Source organism: Cydia pomonella, chromosome 5 (genome assembly GCF_033807575.1).
Source record: "Cydia pomonella isolate Wapato2018A chromosome 5, ilCydPomo1, whole genome shotgun sequence".
Taxonomy (NCBI): domain Eukaryota; kingdom Metazoa; phylum Arthropoda; class Insecta; order Lepidoptera; family Tortricidae; genus Cydia; species Cydia pomonella.
In genome coordinates this window covers 7,073,994-7,091,368 of record NC_084707.1, presented here as the reverse complement: position 1 = coordinate 7,091,368, position 17,375 = coordinate 7,073,994, and the positions used below count along the sequence as shown (strand labels likewise).

General features: G+C 35.8%; 1 protein-coding gene across 8 annotated transcripts in view; it reads left to right on the top strand.

Annotated features, from left to right (window-relative positions):
- Window positions 1-17,375, top strand: part of LOC133517602 (sodium bicarbonate cotransporter 3) — a 131,606-nt gene that overhangs the window by 74,522 nt on the left and 39,709 nt on the right. For all 8 annotated transcript variants that reach the window (XM_061850935.1, XM_061850937.1, XM_061850939.1 and 5 more), the window contains exon 2: window positions 11,009-11,109. In XM_061850935.1, the coding sequence (XP_061706919.1) occupies window positions 11,009-11,109 (101 nt within the window). The remainder of the gene's footprint in view (window positions 1-11,008; window positions 11,110-17,375) is intronic.

Below are 17,375 nucleotides of genomic sequence, written 5' to 3'. Positions count from 1 at the left end.
ATCCATTGGTTGCCTTATTTTCCGCCATCGCAATTTAAATAAAAACGTCTTTTGTAAGCAGGCAAATTTATATACATACATAATAAAGTAAGAAAACCCGGTATAAATATAAGTTATTATGAATAAAGTGTTATAAAACTTAGGTCATATTTACGTCATAGACAAAAGTTTGTCACTGACAGAATACAGGATGTTTATTTAGTCGCCTGCAATAATTTACGGGGTGAATATCAGTATACTGAGCAACTTTTACTATGAGACCAACCCAGAAATCGCGTAAAAAAAATTACTCTCTCATAGAAAATGTCAAAGTCAAACACCCAATTTTTTTTCGTGGTGCGGGGTTGGTCTTTTGACTGTACCTAACAGACGACGACGACGACGTCGACGAGTGTAAGAATTACGCGGTAAGGGCTGCCACTTACTAGCAGGAGTAAAGTTTTACCTGGGGGCTTAACCAAGATGACAATCGTTGAGAAAACGTCAATTGAAACTTAAATAATGTATGAAAATAGTCACGAGACTTTTCGTAGCATCTGTCATCCCGATATTTTTTTTTGCGTTTGGCGTTTGTCGAAGTAAGATTGTCATATTGGCTAAGCCCCCTGATCAGATTGAAAAAGATGTATCGGCAGCAAAAAACTTGGATGGAACTAGAGAAAAGTAAACTATGAAAAAAGGCTCTCTCGAGAACTCCATCCGTACGAAAATGCATCCTTGCAATTTACGTCTCTTTAGGTACGTTCTCAATAGCGTATAATTATAATATGTCAGTTTTGACACTGTCAGTGACTCATGGTACGGGTACTTATATACATAAAAAACATATTAAATATGTTAAAACGGGTCACTTACGTATTTAAGTCAAAAACGCTCGACATGTTTCACTCCGTACCGAGGAGTCTCGTCAGGAGCTTGCGTTGATGGACCAGTGCAGACTGCGAGCCGCAGCCCTCCGCGCCTGATAACATATTTAATATGTCTGTGTCTCACGGAAGTTTTGTTATACAAGTTACGTAGAAAACACCCATGACTTAGAAACAAATATCTGTGTTTATCACATAAATAAATGTGCTTACCGGGATTCGAACCCGGGACCATCGGCTTCATAGGCATGGTTACCACCGGCAAGGCCAGACCTGTCGTCCAATAGCTTCCTTTCTCTAAAGAATTTCTAACCATTTGCATACTTTCCATTAGAAACCGTTAGAAAACTTATCAGGAAAATAAGCTATTGAAAAACAAATACTATGGAAAAATATGTTAATTAATTTTTACGAGTAACAAGCAGAATCGTCTGCGAACGATGCTATTAAGCTTAGAATAAATTTAAAAGTGGAAAAATTACTGTCTTGGGTGAGACTTGAACTCGCGGCCTCTGGATAGATACTCCAACGCTCTGCCATCTGAGCCACCAAGACCTCATCCTTAGGCAGCAAATTTGTTAATATTTGCGAGAAAGGCAGCTACCTAATATTCAGAAAAAAGAAAGCGGTAAAAATTGCGAATGGCAATCGCCACTCGGGAAAATCTATTTTCGGAAAATAAAGTGCCTACTGCCTACACAGTACACACTCATTTGGGAACCTTTAACGCGGTACTCATTTGATATATTGCGCGGTTGGCACTTCACTTGATTCAATGTTTACCTAATATCGTATTACGGTTTGTTGTTTGTTGAATCTACAGATCACATCGTATATCTTATAGATGGAGCATTCAGGATATTTTATTTGCGATTTTTATGACACTTTTAATGTTCCATGACTACCATGTTAAGTATTTAAACTAGGTAAGTATTCAAAAGTATTATGGAATAATATTTACATCAATAAATTGCTCTGATAATTAACTTAAGATAATTATATGTAATACAGTCTTACTATTCATAAGTGCTTGTTGCTAGGCCTACATGAATAAAGTTATTTGAACTGAACTGAACTAGGACAAATTATAAATAACAATAAGAATGATTTTTAGGTGAGGGGTTATATTGCAGTCCAAGAATTTAATCTCCGTACCATTTCGTACCGTTGTCAGAGTGATAATCAGTATGATATCAGTATGGTATATATCAATGCAAATCGCTAGGCACCTCATACTATTGTCACTATGACAAGGTACGAATTGGTATTGAAATTAAATTCCTTGACCATACAAGTACAGGCTTAGCTGTCGGATGATGGTTTCCTCCTTATCATAAAACTGTACTAGTCTAACTTTACAAGTTAATATATTTTTATACTTTTCTTACAAATACATACATCAAAATAACAGATTAGGACAAAAGATTAATAGCTAATTAAGGCTTGTAGCGCGTTTATGAATAACGTAATTAGTATTTTAAAATATCAGAGGACATCTTACACAGATCAACCTAGCCCGGAACTAAGCAAAGCTTCTACTATGGGTACTAGGCGACGATAAACTCATACTTATATAGATAAATATACATACGTATATACATAAAAACACCCATGACTCAGTATTTAACAAATATCTATGTCACACAAATAAATGCCCTTACCGGGATTCGACCCCAGGACCATCGGCTTCAAAAGCCTGGGCAAGGTCACGACCCACGAGGCCAAACCACGAGGTGTATATTTGCGGTGACAAGTCTTCGTTAACCCCCCAATAATACGGAGTCTATTATGAAGTAGTCTTTGGTTGAGGCAATAGAAGCAGATGTAACAGAATGTTTCGCAAAACCCATCACATAAATTTACCGTTGGGGGTTGATTGTTAACGTATCTGATGGGCATCTCCTAATAAAATAAATATAATACAAATACGTATACTATACCTCTCGCCTGGATGATTTTATAAATGTAATCATTATGTAATAAGAATACGGCAAAAAAAATCAACCATAAAGACTAGAAGGAATCGTCATAGGGGCCTTCATTCGACGCCAGAGGTGCAATGTTCACCACCATAAAACCAGTGGTAGGAAATTGTCTACACGAGGGGCCAGAAAGTTTATGAAATTTGAGAGGAAGGTCAAAATTTCGAACTTATTATAAAACTATTAAAGTCTACATATACGAGTATTACACGCATCAAACAAGTACGATGTGTTTAAAATTTCGAATATCAATACTGCCTGTAAATACTACTGGCAATATCGATAAATCACATTTCTGTTTCCTGAAAAAAAATAACGTTCTATTTTCGTACTCGATACTGTCCCAAATGTCCCAAATGGAATAAAGTTGACCGTGAAATCGTTCCCAAACATCCCTGTTTACAATTTGTTTCAATGTGGCATCTGGGACTTGGGACTGGCCGGTTATGTTTTTCAATTAGAGAAATGGTTCTGAATTTGAATATTTTTTGTGAATCTGTAATTTATATTGTGACTTGTGACCCGACAAGTAAAATTGTTAAAATTTACCTCTCGTCTGATAAGGACCCTGGCCGTATTTTAGTTATATTTTTGCATTTTTGTCAAGAAGTTAAATTTACACACTGTATAGACGTTTCTATATATACCTACATATATCTCTCTCGTTTTGTTAAGTTGTTAAGAGAACTGTAGATACTTTTGACGCATAGCCTGATCCGCTACCATTGATGCTGATTGTATATACTTCTGCCAGTGATTGTTTGAAATTTTAATATAATAGTTGCATTATTTAAGTACAGTTCGGAATTGTGGGTCTATGACCATAATTGCAAGTCCCACTGTCCTTGTATCATAGCGTGGGCCTCATTCCTGTCTTCCGCACGCACGGAAACACCTGATTAGTTTTATCTCTGGCTTTACGATGCAATCAACGGATAACATCACTATTCGCCAATGTTAAAACGACGTAAGTGCGTATAGACACAGTAGATGATTACTGCATTGTGGTTATAAGGAAGGATGCGAATAGCCAAGCACGTGACATTGTCTTGCACGTAAAAGATTTGTCGTAAGATACATTGTATGTTTAGGGCTGGGTCGTTTGGAATCTGTAATTTAACGATGCTTATGTTCAAATTATCTTAAATATCAGGTATTATAAGATTATTATATCTATCCTGTATCGCACACTTTCTTCTGAGATGGACGGATGGATGGATGGAAATAAAAAAGGTACCTATACCTATGTTATTTCTCTGTTGCTACAAGTCGCCCCAAAGAGAATTTGGTCGCACTGAGCAGAGTGTCTGGCAAAAGAATAGATGTAATAATCCGTATAATATCCCAATGTACAATATGGCTGAAAGAAAATTTGCTGACTTGCTCCTGCCTTGTAATTTATCTTAAGTTAAACGACTTTGATTACCGGTATTAGTGATTGGGTGAAACTCAATTATTTGTTGTGTCTTTGGAAGTTCCAGACAAAATATTTATAATTACATTGTCGAAACACAACAACAACCAGCAATTATGTTATAGACCATTTTGTATTGTTAAAATGTTCTTAATATCTATATTATTTATACCGTGTCGCTTTTCATTACAAGTTGACATTCTGGTTGACGGCGGGTTGAAATTTTTTAAAAGATCCTAATGGGATAGAGTATAGCTATGTACAAACGTAACGATTGGATCCGAAGCAAGACCAAAGTTAGAGACATCATGGCCGTCATAGCGCAGAGAAAGTGGAGATGGGTGGGGCATATTGCAAGAATGAACAAGTGTCGCTAGGCAAGATAAGTCCTTGAATGGAGGCTCAGAGCACTCCAGGGAGCCGTAGACCATCGCAGCGCTGGGTGGACGACATCTGACGATACGGAGATCGGGACTGGATCAATCAGACACAGGATCGACAGGAGTGGAAGAAGAGGAAGGAGGCATACATCCAGATTGGATCACCAAAAGGCAACCATAATAATGATGATGATTGATATCTGAATATTTATAGAAGACTCTTCAAATATATTTTTTAATAAACGGCACAAGAAAGTAGGTACGCAAAATATAAAATCAAATACAAAATTTAAAATAAAAGTGGCGCAATCCCATAAATCCTGGATTATGTCAGTCCAGCTTCCGTTTAATTTCAGCCTTTACTCTCTGATTGATAAGGTCGTAATTGCCATACAGTTCCAAGCAACATAAATTATTTTGTAAAATAATGCTATGCTTAACCCCGGGGGAACTGTTACAAACTGGAAGTCTATTAACATTTTTACTCCGTAGTTAAGTGTCGTTTTAAAATCTAATTGGAAACTACGATATTGCTGCTAAAAAGCAAGAAAATGTAACATTCCCGTCAGTTATGCATTCTCTCGAATAGAAAGATACATGAACCTTAATTTTTTTCTGCTGTCTGCATCTGTTGTATATTCGCTCGAATATTATAAGAGAAAAATACACCAACATTTCATTTTCTCGTTTAGTTGAACTTGAAAGTATTTTCTCACTCATGCTTAACACAAAAAAAGGTTTTACAGTACATATGGTGCTACTTTACCGCACTAGTGCGAAAATTAGCATATTACGTTACTGTGTCGAACATTTAAAGGACCATATGTACTGTAAAACGTTGTACGATACATGTGCGAATAGGTAATTCGCAACTCGTGTCGATTTAAAACACTCCCTTCGGTCGTGTTTTAATTTATCGCCACACGTTTCGAATTTCTTATTTTTCGCACTTGTATCGTAATGTACTATTTTGATATCCACGTTTAACTGTAAAAATAGTACTTACTCTAAATAAATACCTTATTATCGGTATCCATTCGTAGTTATCATCATCAAAGTTGTGGGCATTTGTATCACCAATGTTCTTAACACAGCCTCGCACTATATAGGTAAATTTCGAGATTTAGAGACCAAGGGCCCTTAGGCAGTTGGTATGGCACTTAGAATTTAGGGGAGCCCCTTCCTTCTTCTCAAAACTATTGCTAGGTTACCTAGGCTACCAGGCCCGAGCATGGTGGCCCTAGGCGGAAATTCGGCCCTGTAGGTACCGGCGTTATTTACCGACTCAGAAATGTACAGGAAATTGTAAATATCAGGTAATAATTTGTCAAGCTTTGTCAAGTGGACAACCGCTCTGAAACCGCCTTTCCATACAAACTTAGTCCCCATTTTACTCATGCATATTAATACATACAATTTGAAATATTTTGACACCATTTCATGTATATCAACTACAGCTATGCCCCTAGGTTTGATTTTTTCGAATTTTTCAATTTAACATTATAAAATTTTTGTTCTGTATATTTTTTCACTCCTAACTGGTTACGGTCAATATACATCAAATTGTGTAAACATACTTTCTATAATGTGAATATCTAGAGAGGAAAATCGGTATTAAGTTTGTATGGAGAAGCGATTGCGATTTGATTGGAGAAGAGGAAAGCCTCTTAGCACAAGGAATCTTTAATCAAACTTTGTAATCTTTTCACTATAAATTAAAATTATTCTGGGAAGTGTGAGTTTGTGGCTTAACTGTTTCAGTCTTTGAGGACACTTAGGTCCTAACAAAGTTGTCAGGGATAATATACTTCCAAAGCTACCTGTTTTCTTCTTTGTTCGCTCTGATTATAAGATTACCTACTTTCTATATAGTTTAGTAATGGAAGTATTTTTGGCACGATTGGACATAGTATGGGGATCAAACTGGGATGCATTACATGGGGAAAAAATTAACTTTTTTAGTTTCAGTTAGTTTAGAATTTGTTTTAGAGTTCATTTTATTTAGAAATCTTTCGTCTGTGCTTGAATAGCATCCTAACCACATCTATATCAACTACCTTGTTGCATTTTCTTTTATTCTACATATACGGCAGGACGGAGGTTTAAACCCATACATGACTTCTATTCTATTTTATATTTCTATTTCTATGAGTGTGGTATTTTATTTACCCTCACATATACGAAAGGGCCAATTACTTATTACGTTGTGTAAATGCTTGATTGTATGTAGTTCTCAATATAAGTATATGAAATGTGTAAAGTTATTCATTTCCGCTACCTAAATGTTATCTGGAAGAGATAGCTCTTTAGCGATAAGACAGCTTGTTGTTTACCCCTACATTGTTGCTGTTTTTCTGTATTATTTTCTCCTATTGAGGTGTGCTATAAATACATAGTATTTGTATTGTATTGTAAACAATTAACAAGATTTCTAAACTATCTGTAATATGTATAATTATGTAATGTCAGTAATTAAGCAATCATTTATTATATTATATTATAACGAGCCCATTGTGTCCCACTGCTGGGCAAAGGCCTCCCCCCTCTTCTTCCACTCATCCCGGTTTTGAGCAACGACCGACCAACGACCGACCAATTAAGCAATCAACATAATAATAATCATACCTAAAGAAGAAATTATACCTAATATGTACATAGGTATATCCAACCTCACATAACCTCTATCATTATCCGTAATCACATCAGAGCGTGACACACTTTGCTATCAAACATCCCCGTTTTATCAAATCTAGATAAAAATGCAAAAGTTCACAGCTTTCCAGCGCCGACCCGTGTTGAATGTCAGCTATATTTTCTTCGTCGCGGCACTTCAGAATTTGTTATAATACTTTAGATTATTTTTATTTTTTACATCCATCTGGAGCTTAAGTCTTTGTTATAACCTCAAGGCTCTAAAGATGGTCTTCCATTTCATTGTACTGTGAATATTTTGTCTGAATTAAAATTGCATTTATCTTGAGTTTAGATTATTAACCGTTAGAGGTTATATTGTATCCATAAAGAATTACAGAAATGTTATTTAGCGGGTAAGGGAAGAAGAGGTTAATTGGAATTTACTAAAGTTAATAAGTTTAAAGTTTTGAGAAAAAATAACTATAAAGCAAATACTACTTCTTTAGGTAAATAAGTATAAAATGTCTTATTTTCTTCAAGACGATTAAACATGTGTGTTCTATTGTAATTATCACGTGAACCGTAAATATAAATAGATAAACGCCTAAATTATCAATAACTGTCAAATAAAAATAAAAATAAACATTTTATGCCAAAACTAAAGCTATATAATTTTGGAAGAACTGAAATCTACTCTTCAGATTGCTGGATCGATTTTTATTAATCATCGCAAGGAAACTCGTTTTCACGTAAATAACCGCATTGAAATCGGTCCATCCGTTTGAGAGCTACAATGCCACAGACAGACATTGGCGCCAAACATATTACGCCGCGCCAATCGCGGACGGAATGCGAACTCGTCAACCAATCGCGTTGTGGCGTTAGACTGCACGATTGGCTCGAATTCGTGTGCGTGACACCGCTGTATTGGCCCCATTCTTATTGTTCGTAGCCTCTTAGATATGTCAATGCACATATCATATAAAGTCACTCAACCCTGCTAAATATTTCCAATAAACCTTTACGAAGGGCTCCCATTGATAGTCGAGTCACGTTTCCGATATATGTACGATTCTTACAGCTTTCGTGGCGCAGAACGTGTTAAAACGGCTTATAAAAGGATAATTGGTTCTCAAATGTAGGTACATTAATCTCCGTAAGGGTGTCTGGATTAAATTGAAATCTAAAATTAACTTCGTTTGCCATGAGATTCGGTGAATGGGAATGAGTTTTAACCCTTTGCAATATAACTGGCTAAAGTTTCTGTGCGGAAAAAAGTTAACGAAAGAGATGCTTTGCAGTTTAGCTGCAACTTGCAGTTTCCATATAGTTCAGTTTTCATAAGTTACTGTAGGTACAGTCAGCATCAAAAGTAGCGGATCAAATAACGCTTCATAAGTGTCTACCATTCTATAACAGCTTAACAAAAACTGATGTCTTTAATATAGAACAACTGAAACTGTAAAAGATATACTTTTTTGGAACATGAATTTTAAAACTTTATCTATATTTGGAAAAGTTATCTGAGATGTCAGATACTTTTGGCGCGTTGTTTCATCCGCTACTATTGATGCTGACTGTAGCTAATATTTATCCTATAACCGTAATGGCGTAATTTTTTAGGGACTACGTCAGATTCCTCAGTCTCTGCATTTTAACGACCTGATCAATGGTGATCTAACATATATTACCTATACAATTATACAAGGTGCCCGTGAGCATTGCGAGAGATAACGGTGCATTCCTGATAAAGAAGAGGAGTTGCGTAAAGTGTCGCGCCCCAAAGATATAAAAAATAATTTCCGTCCATCCTCAAAAATAGAGGAACACTGTGCATGATACCAGGCCAATAAATTGGTTAACAAACTACAATACAATACATATCCACTTTATTGCACAACATCAGAATTAATTTACATGAAAACATATATAATAAATGAAGATAGAGGTAAACAACAGGCGGCCTTATCGCTACAGAGCGATCTCTTCCAGACAACCTTTAGATAGTGTAGAAATGAAACTCATACTTACAATCTACCTGTAGAACATAAAATGATCTCAAAAACTAATATCTAAACACAAATTAAAACAGTTTTTATTGAGAGGGTGTTTTTATACTGTGGATGAAGTGTTCTATTTTGTTTAGTCTTAAGTGTTGATTTACTTATTGTTGTTTAGTTTTAAGCGTGTGCTAGACGCACAAGTTGTATATGTGATAATCATAAGTTTTTTGTCGTTTTTTTCTCTCCCTTCGTGTATTTTCAATCACAATCCTGTATTGTTCACGAATAAATACTATGACTATGATTTCTTGAAGCTATAGTGTACCTAGGGTTAGAACTAGTGGTAGTTTTTGATATTCATAAGTGCATTATAATGTAATATGCCTAAATTGCAGAATTGAAAGACTTTGACTTTCACTATTTTGTAAAGATAAAGATTATTTTCAAGTCAGCAGCTGGAACAAGGGTAATTTGCTGCTTAAAAACAGTGAGCAAAATCGCATTTTGCTCACTGAGTGAGACAAAATAACATTCAAGTGACCTTCATATTCGAATGTCATTTCAACGTGCGGGGCCTAATACAAGTTCGAAGTATTTGGATTCTATTGTCTTTGTCCCTTTCACGTCATTAGCAAAAAGAAAGAGACAAAAAAAGTGCATACGTAATTCAACGATATATTGACGGTTTATAATAGACCCCCGAAATAAGTCAGACCGCATCGTTCCAAAACACCCTACGAGTCTTCATTCGTAATAATTAATTAATGAAATAAAAGTTTAAAATTTAATAAAAATACCATATTTTACGTATTTTATTATACAATCAAAACAATGTACTTATACAAATTTACGCAATTGTTACGCAGTAAATAATTCTACTTAACGACTTTTAACGATCTCTACTACCTATAGTTGACAAATAGTAGTATCCGCAATTCGGACCGTATCTTACAAAGTTTTTTTTAACAAAAAAAAGTTGACGATTGAACTGTCAATTGATGTTCATTAATTCATTATTTTCGTATCATTTTATTGAAATTTCTTTCGTTTTGTTTTATTGCGGTAATTAAAGTTAATTGTTAGAATACCTTCAGAAAACATGAGTGAAATAGTGATGAAGACGGATTACATTTTTTCAGGTTGTATGTTTGATGGCTGACTGACGTGAAAAATGTTGTGTACTACACGAGATCAAAGTTATTTACATCTCGTGCGCTTTTGAGTCCCTTACTACGTTCAAGGTTCTAAATTATAAATTATTATAGAACCTTTCGCTTGCACGGGACTCAAAACAAGCACTCGAAGAAATATCAAACTTTGCTCTCTTGTTGTACAAATAACTATTTTCAAGTAGGCATTTTCCAATGCGCTTACGAACGTCAAAAAAAGCTACACCGGCTCTAACCTTACACTTCTGACCCGAGACGACTTAAATCCCTCCTAGATTTTAGGAGGGTATCCCAATATGGGACCGGCAAGAAACTCGGCGGGTGTTGACATGATTAAATTTATAATTGTGATCTTGTCTTAATCCTTTATTTGACGATGTCCAAAATAATAGACATACGTTTTAACCCTCTATTTGTTTTTATTCCTAACCATGCAGAACCAAATCCATAAAGCGCCGAAGAGATTTGGACTCACCAACTTCCAACAACGTGTTCTGTGTCGATTTCAGTGTATTTTTTTTGGAAAATACTTGTCTATAGGATTTATTATATTGTTACAGACCCTGGAACATGGAGACGAGGACTGACGATGAAGAGGCCCCAACGGACCCGGCGGCCAGGAAACACACACATCATGACTACACGGAACAGGATTTTGAAGGTCAGTGACAAGGCATGTATAGGATATGACTAAGGCAGTTGGCCAGATATAATATGTATTGATTAAGTAAAAGTCTCTTTTTGACCCAGTGGTTGACTGGTAGAGAATGCCTTAAGGCATTAAGTCCACCATTTGTACTTAATATTTAATGTGCAATAAAGTATAAATAAAAAAATAAAAAAATAAAATGAGTAACTGGTTGCAAGTGCTGCAAAGGACTGTTAATATATAAAATGACGTGTAATAATGTTATAATAATCTCGGTATTCGCAATATTTATCCTCCTGAGACCCAGAAGCAATTGTTTCGTTTTTGAATTTGGAATCCTTAGTTACACAAAAAAAGTTCAAAATAGATTTTGGAATAAGTACAAAAATTTGTACTCAGGGTCTTAGGAGGTTAAGATGTTCAATGTCTAATCTAACAAGATTTCTGTATTTTGTGAGATCTTGCAAATCTACGAATTATTTTTAGTAGGTAATAAATTGAAACTGAGTAAATTTTTTATCTAGGGACGAAATAATTTAATAATATTTGTACATATAACATGAACTGAATTATTTATATAAAAATAAAATTATGGGTTATTTTTAAAATAACTACTGAGAAAACACAGCATATCTAGCTTGTAGGAACCCTATGAGGAGCAATCAAGTTTTATTTATGCCATTATATACTAGAATCAATATCTACTAGCCGTGCTTTTGTCCTATCCTCTCACTACCATATACTCTATCTCTCTTCAATTTATCTTTAATCAATTATCTTATACTGAGGTGTGCCAATAAAGAGTATTCGACTTATTCTACTCGTATCTATCTACTCATCTATGGGTCATAACTCCCGATATCAATGTTGTATTTCTAAGAAAGTAAGGGCTGGTAAGATTATGTACCGTAAAACTTATTCCTAAATTACTAAACCCCATGATACAAGTAATAGGTATTATTTAACACTAGTTAAGGAGAAGTTATGTAGATACTAAGGGCGAAATTAGGGTGCGTATTTTAGTCAACCCATATTTTCAATGAACTTTAACATTGATAGCGAGGTTTGGTCATAACTTAAAGAGGGCGTACTTATATAACCTTGTCACCTGCATTCCTATCCTAGAGATAAGCATGGCGGGTAGCCTGTGCCTCTAAAAGGTACAAAGAAATTGGATTTATCTTCCTCTGTCCTGAATAAAAGCTAATAAACTCTTCTTGTGAAACTTTCTCAGGAACTCGATTATCTCGCCATTTTATGCTACTCTGACATAATCTGCTTAGCTTTAGCACGTAAAAGCATACTGAAATTTAATAGATTATCTTATTATGAGTATATGAGATTAATTTAACTTTTAAATGTTCTATCTCTTATAGATCTTTAACAATTATGTTCTGAAATTTTTTTATGCAACTAGGACGTGATTATTACTTTGCCTATAAATGATATTGATCAAGAAGAGGTAAATACTCTAGCACCTGAGTCACCGAGTATGACACGTAACTCACACATGAATTTTCCTATTTTTGACGATGACAGTTTTAACTAGGTCAATACCTAGTTAAGTCAAATATACTTGCAATACATATCTGTAATTTACATATCTGCAACCGGAGTCGCCTTTAAGAACTTACCCATCTGTTGAAACTGTTGAAAGCCAATGGTCATATGCGGTGTCCATACACCGTTTACTGCAAACCATAGATCTAAGGCTTTTACAGCAGCCATTAAAGTGCAAATGATTATGGCTACACCAGCACGCTACTAATGTACGGATCATTAATGCAATTGTACCAGATTCCATGGACATTCACTTGGCCATGTTAGCCACTTGAGGGAGAATAGAAGTCTTCAGTGCAATTAAGTAATACTAATCGGAATTTCCAGCTGCAGCTGCCCCCCCCCCCCCCCTGGAGCTCAAATTTTACATACAATGTACTTATGCCCCTCCCCCCAGGCCTCTGGTGATATTAACTTACTTTCATTCTTGTTTTCAACGGTGACATTCGATGACTTTCAACGTCTGTTGTCAAAGAGTCTCCTTGAAAGTAAAATAAATAAGTAGGTACTACTGAAAATCCACAATATGACGATTCCAAATGAAATCTGTCTGGGTTTACATTGCTATTTACATTCGCGATGTCAACTTACATAATACGTGTCTACCAACTTACACCTACCTTGAAAGTGAGTGCTCTCAAAAAAATGACACATAAATACCTAAAGCGACAAGACGTTACGAAACCACTTACAACATGTTAGCTTTTGTTACCCACTTTTTACACCTATGTTGTTGATGAATATTTTAGCTACAATTTTCACAAAGGTGACAGATAAAAGTACATTGTATAAATGAGCGGCAGGATTCAATTTACACCCGGTCGTAAAATTGTATGGTCACTAAATAGTCGCTCTTAAAATTTTATTTATTACACAACATACGATTGCAGTACCTATAAATATTAAAATATAACTTAAAAATAAACTACAATAAAAACCGGCCAAGAGCATGTCGGGCCACGCTCAGTGTAGGGTTCCGTAGTTACTCTTCCGTCACAATAAGCTAAACTGGAGCTTAAAGTATAGTAAATTGTTAACCAAGGGATGAAACGGTACCTTTCACCCGAGTTAAACAAATAGGCAAATTTGCATAATCAGTACCTAATTAAAGTAAGTCTTTTTACTATGAAGGGGAAACTTTTTGCGATAACTCAAAAACAGGTAAACTGATCATATCCGCTATAGTTTTCATTTAATGTCTTTCTTAAGCTCTACTTCCAAGATTTTTTTCATATTTTTTGAACCTATGGTTCAAAAGTTAGAGGGGGGGGGACACTTTTTTTATTTATTTCGGAGCAATTATCTCCGAATATATTCACTTTATCAAGAAATGTTTGTTGAAGACCCCTATTAGTTTTGAAAGACCTTTCCAACGATATCCCACACTGTAGAGTTGAAGCTAAAAAAAAATGTTCACCCCCACTTTACGTGTAGGGGAGGTACCCTAAAAAAAATTAAATTTTTAGATTTTATTGTACGACTTTGTCGGCTTTATTGATTTATATATCCATGCCAAATTTCAGCTTTCTAGCACTAACGACCACGGAGCAAAGCCTCGGACAGACAGACAGACAGACAGACAGACAGACAGACGGACATGGCGAAACTATAAGGTTCCGTTTTATGCCATTTGGCTACGGAACCCTAAAAAGGGGAAAGATTATGATGCCAATACCTTGCGCGAGGTAAGAGTCAGTCCTCCTATCACCCTTCGCCTTCACGAGGTGCTTGACCATTTCATTGAAAATACTGTGCCCCTTGAGTTCTACCCCCCAAACGGCTCAAACATACAGCCAAAATCAATGGATGCATATTTGCGATGCTTGAGGTGTTCAACCGAGGTGGTGACAGCGCCAGCTCTGTTTGATATTCCTGGAAGATGGGACGGAACAAGGGTATCTACGCATGTGGCATCCCAATCTAAAGGCCGTCCAATCTTCCAGGGAACGAGGGTCATGTCTTCCAACCTTTTCCCTTCGTCGCGAGCTAAACCAGTTGGTTCCAAAACTGCCGGCCTCGGAGCAGGTTCGCTTGACGTGAAAGACGTTCAACGCTCCTGGAACAGGATAGGCCGTGGCGACTAAAATGCGTTTTGTACCACACTGGCATCGATGAGGAGCCACTCAAGTCACACCCCCAAGCGCAAACAAGGAAATCCTAAAAGTATAGCCAATGTGCCAGTAGCGTAGCGTCGTCATCTCTCTCTCTATCACTCTTCTATATTAGTGCGACAGTGACAGTTGCATTTCGTTCACTACGGAGCGTAAACGATTAACAATTGGCTACGCATCCACTTGCGTTAAACCCATTGCACGTGTATATAGAATCCTGCTGCTTGCAGCAAACATGATACTTTATTAAAGCACTTTACGTAATGCGCATCCTTGAGAGGCTAGTTAGCATGCAGTTCTGAACTTCGGTATGAGCTCATTACAACCCATTTTTGATGTTGCAGTGGTTGCTGGAGTATGGTTTGTAAGTTATGTGCAATGTGCATGCGACATTCATACGATTGAATATTGTTATACAATGCAATTGTGTATTATTGTTCAATATGTATTATTATGTAACAAAAATATACACAATGTGATTTATTTATAAATAAAAACAATTTAATACATATATTGACCTAAATTTCTAGTAAAAATCGAATAAATCCTTCAAAATACAACATTAAAGTGAACAAAAACAAAGCCATTGCTGTGTACACGGTGTTTTTTATTAAATTCCGTTTACTTCAGGATACAGCACCAAACAATTGAAAACTATGAGTCAGTTGTTTGGTTCAGTAAAAAAAATACGAAAATTAACTACCTATGCATTTAGTTTCCTTACTATGACATATCAATGTCATTTCGAACATCGATTGTCCGAGATAGTACTTGCGCTTAGCAGCATATGTATGAACTCGTGCTAAACACTAATCAATCATGTACACACTTAAACAGGCCCTAAAACAAGTATACACGCTCGTAAGGGCCTTATTAGATAAAAATAAATTGATTATTTTATTATTCATTTAATTCAAGTTCCGGAATGCACCCTTGAAATTAACGGAGTTTAAAAAAACGCGGTGTAGATATTATGGATTTTAAATGAAATGCTATTTTTATAGGTTAGAGATCTCACTTTCTCTTACCAAATTTTTCGCTTGGACACGGCCGTGGGTATTGAGTGCCCTACACTATGTAATCTCATTTATCTACTCGTCTTCAGCATCATTTCACTCAACTTGAAAGGTACTCTAATTCTATTGTAACAGAGTACAAAACCCCACAAGAACTATTCTCACTAGCATTGTCAGGTTTTATACATTGTTCTCGTGTGTCAGCCTATCTCATTTAGATAATGGTGTATCATTATGTGGATAATCCACTTAGGATAGGCCTTGTTTTAACAAGTAGATGGAAGCTTTTTATGCGTAAGCCTGTTGATAGACAATAAACGTGTTACTCGCTTTTAAGTTATTCTGCCAGGTTCATAGAGGGAATATACCTATCCGGGGCTATAAACCGTGAAAATCGAAATTCGTGAATTTAGGGAAACTATCTCTATCGCTCTAAGTACGCCTTCATTGGAGTAAAAGATAAAGGTGCCCAAAACTTGCGAACTTCGGTGTTTGCAGAAGGTCCTCAAAATTTAATGCCAGGTAAGGAATTTCTATATCGATAAACTCAATTATCGTTTTTTCCATAGTTATACTAGGTTATCGCTCCAAGTTTTGTTTTTATAAATATAATTTTGTTGAAACGTAATATATACACGTAGCAAAATAATCGTTCAATCACTTCTCATGTATTTAATACGATTTTAAATCTAGTAGTTATTAAAAATATTCTTTCTTAACACAACATACATACAGATTTTGTAAATACATAAAATATGTATAAAACAGTTACTTAAATAGATTCGTCTATAGTTTTGTGTTACTTTTTTTTGTGTACAGTTTTATTAATTCATCAATTATTATTTGTTCCATTCGCCTCGTTCTAATTTTGAGACTTTTTATATTGAATTATCTTACCTATATCAGAAAATTATCTAACATCTAAAGTCTGTATTTAGCTGATGTTTGCACAAATACTAGGTACGTATTAATTTTATTACGCATTCTTTGTAACTTCACCTACTTGGCGACAGCTTGGCCAATTTTAACATGGGTAAACAAGTGTCATTAGATATCACAATACTTTCAATAAAATATGTCAGTATAAACTTATCGTATTTTATTCTCCACGTCTTATTACATTGGCAGAAATTTCAACGATTTCAATAAACCATCGTGTTCCCGACGCAGCCGGCCTCCGCATGTTCCCACACCGATAGATGTCAAACGCACGCAGTTACGCAAACAGCGTCTTTCCGGCAGTTCCAATAGTTATTATACTCATTCATATCAGAGGAAAAACGAATCAGACAGGAAACGTTTTCAATAATTCAAGTGTTGTCGAAAGCAATCCTGTGTCAAACTACCTCAAATATCTTAATATACGCAGTACCTTCAAGAAAATGCCGACAAGGCACTTCCCCTCTGGTGTTGCAGGTGTCCATGGGCGACGGTAATTGCTTATATCATGTAATAACATATCATAGAAAAGCGGCCAAGTGCGAGTCGGACTCGCCCATGAAGGGTTCCGTACCATTTATGACGTATTAAATAAACTACTTACTAGATCTCGTTCAAACCAATTTTCGGTGGAAGTTTGCATGGTAATGTA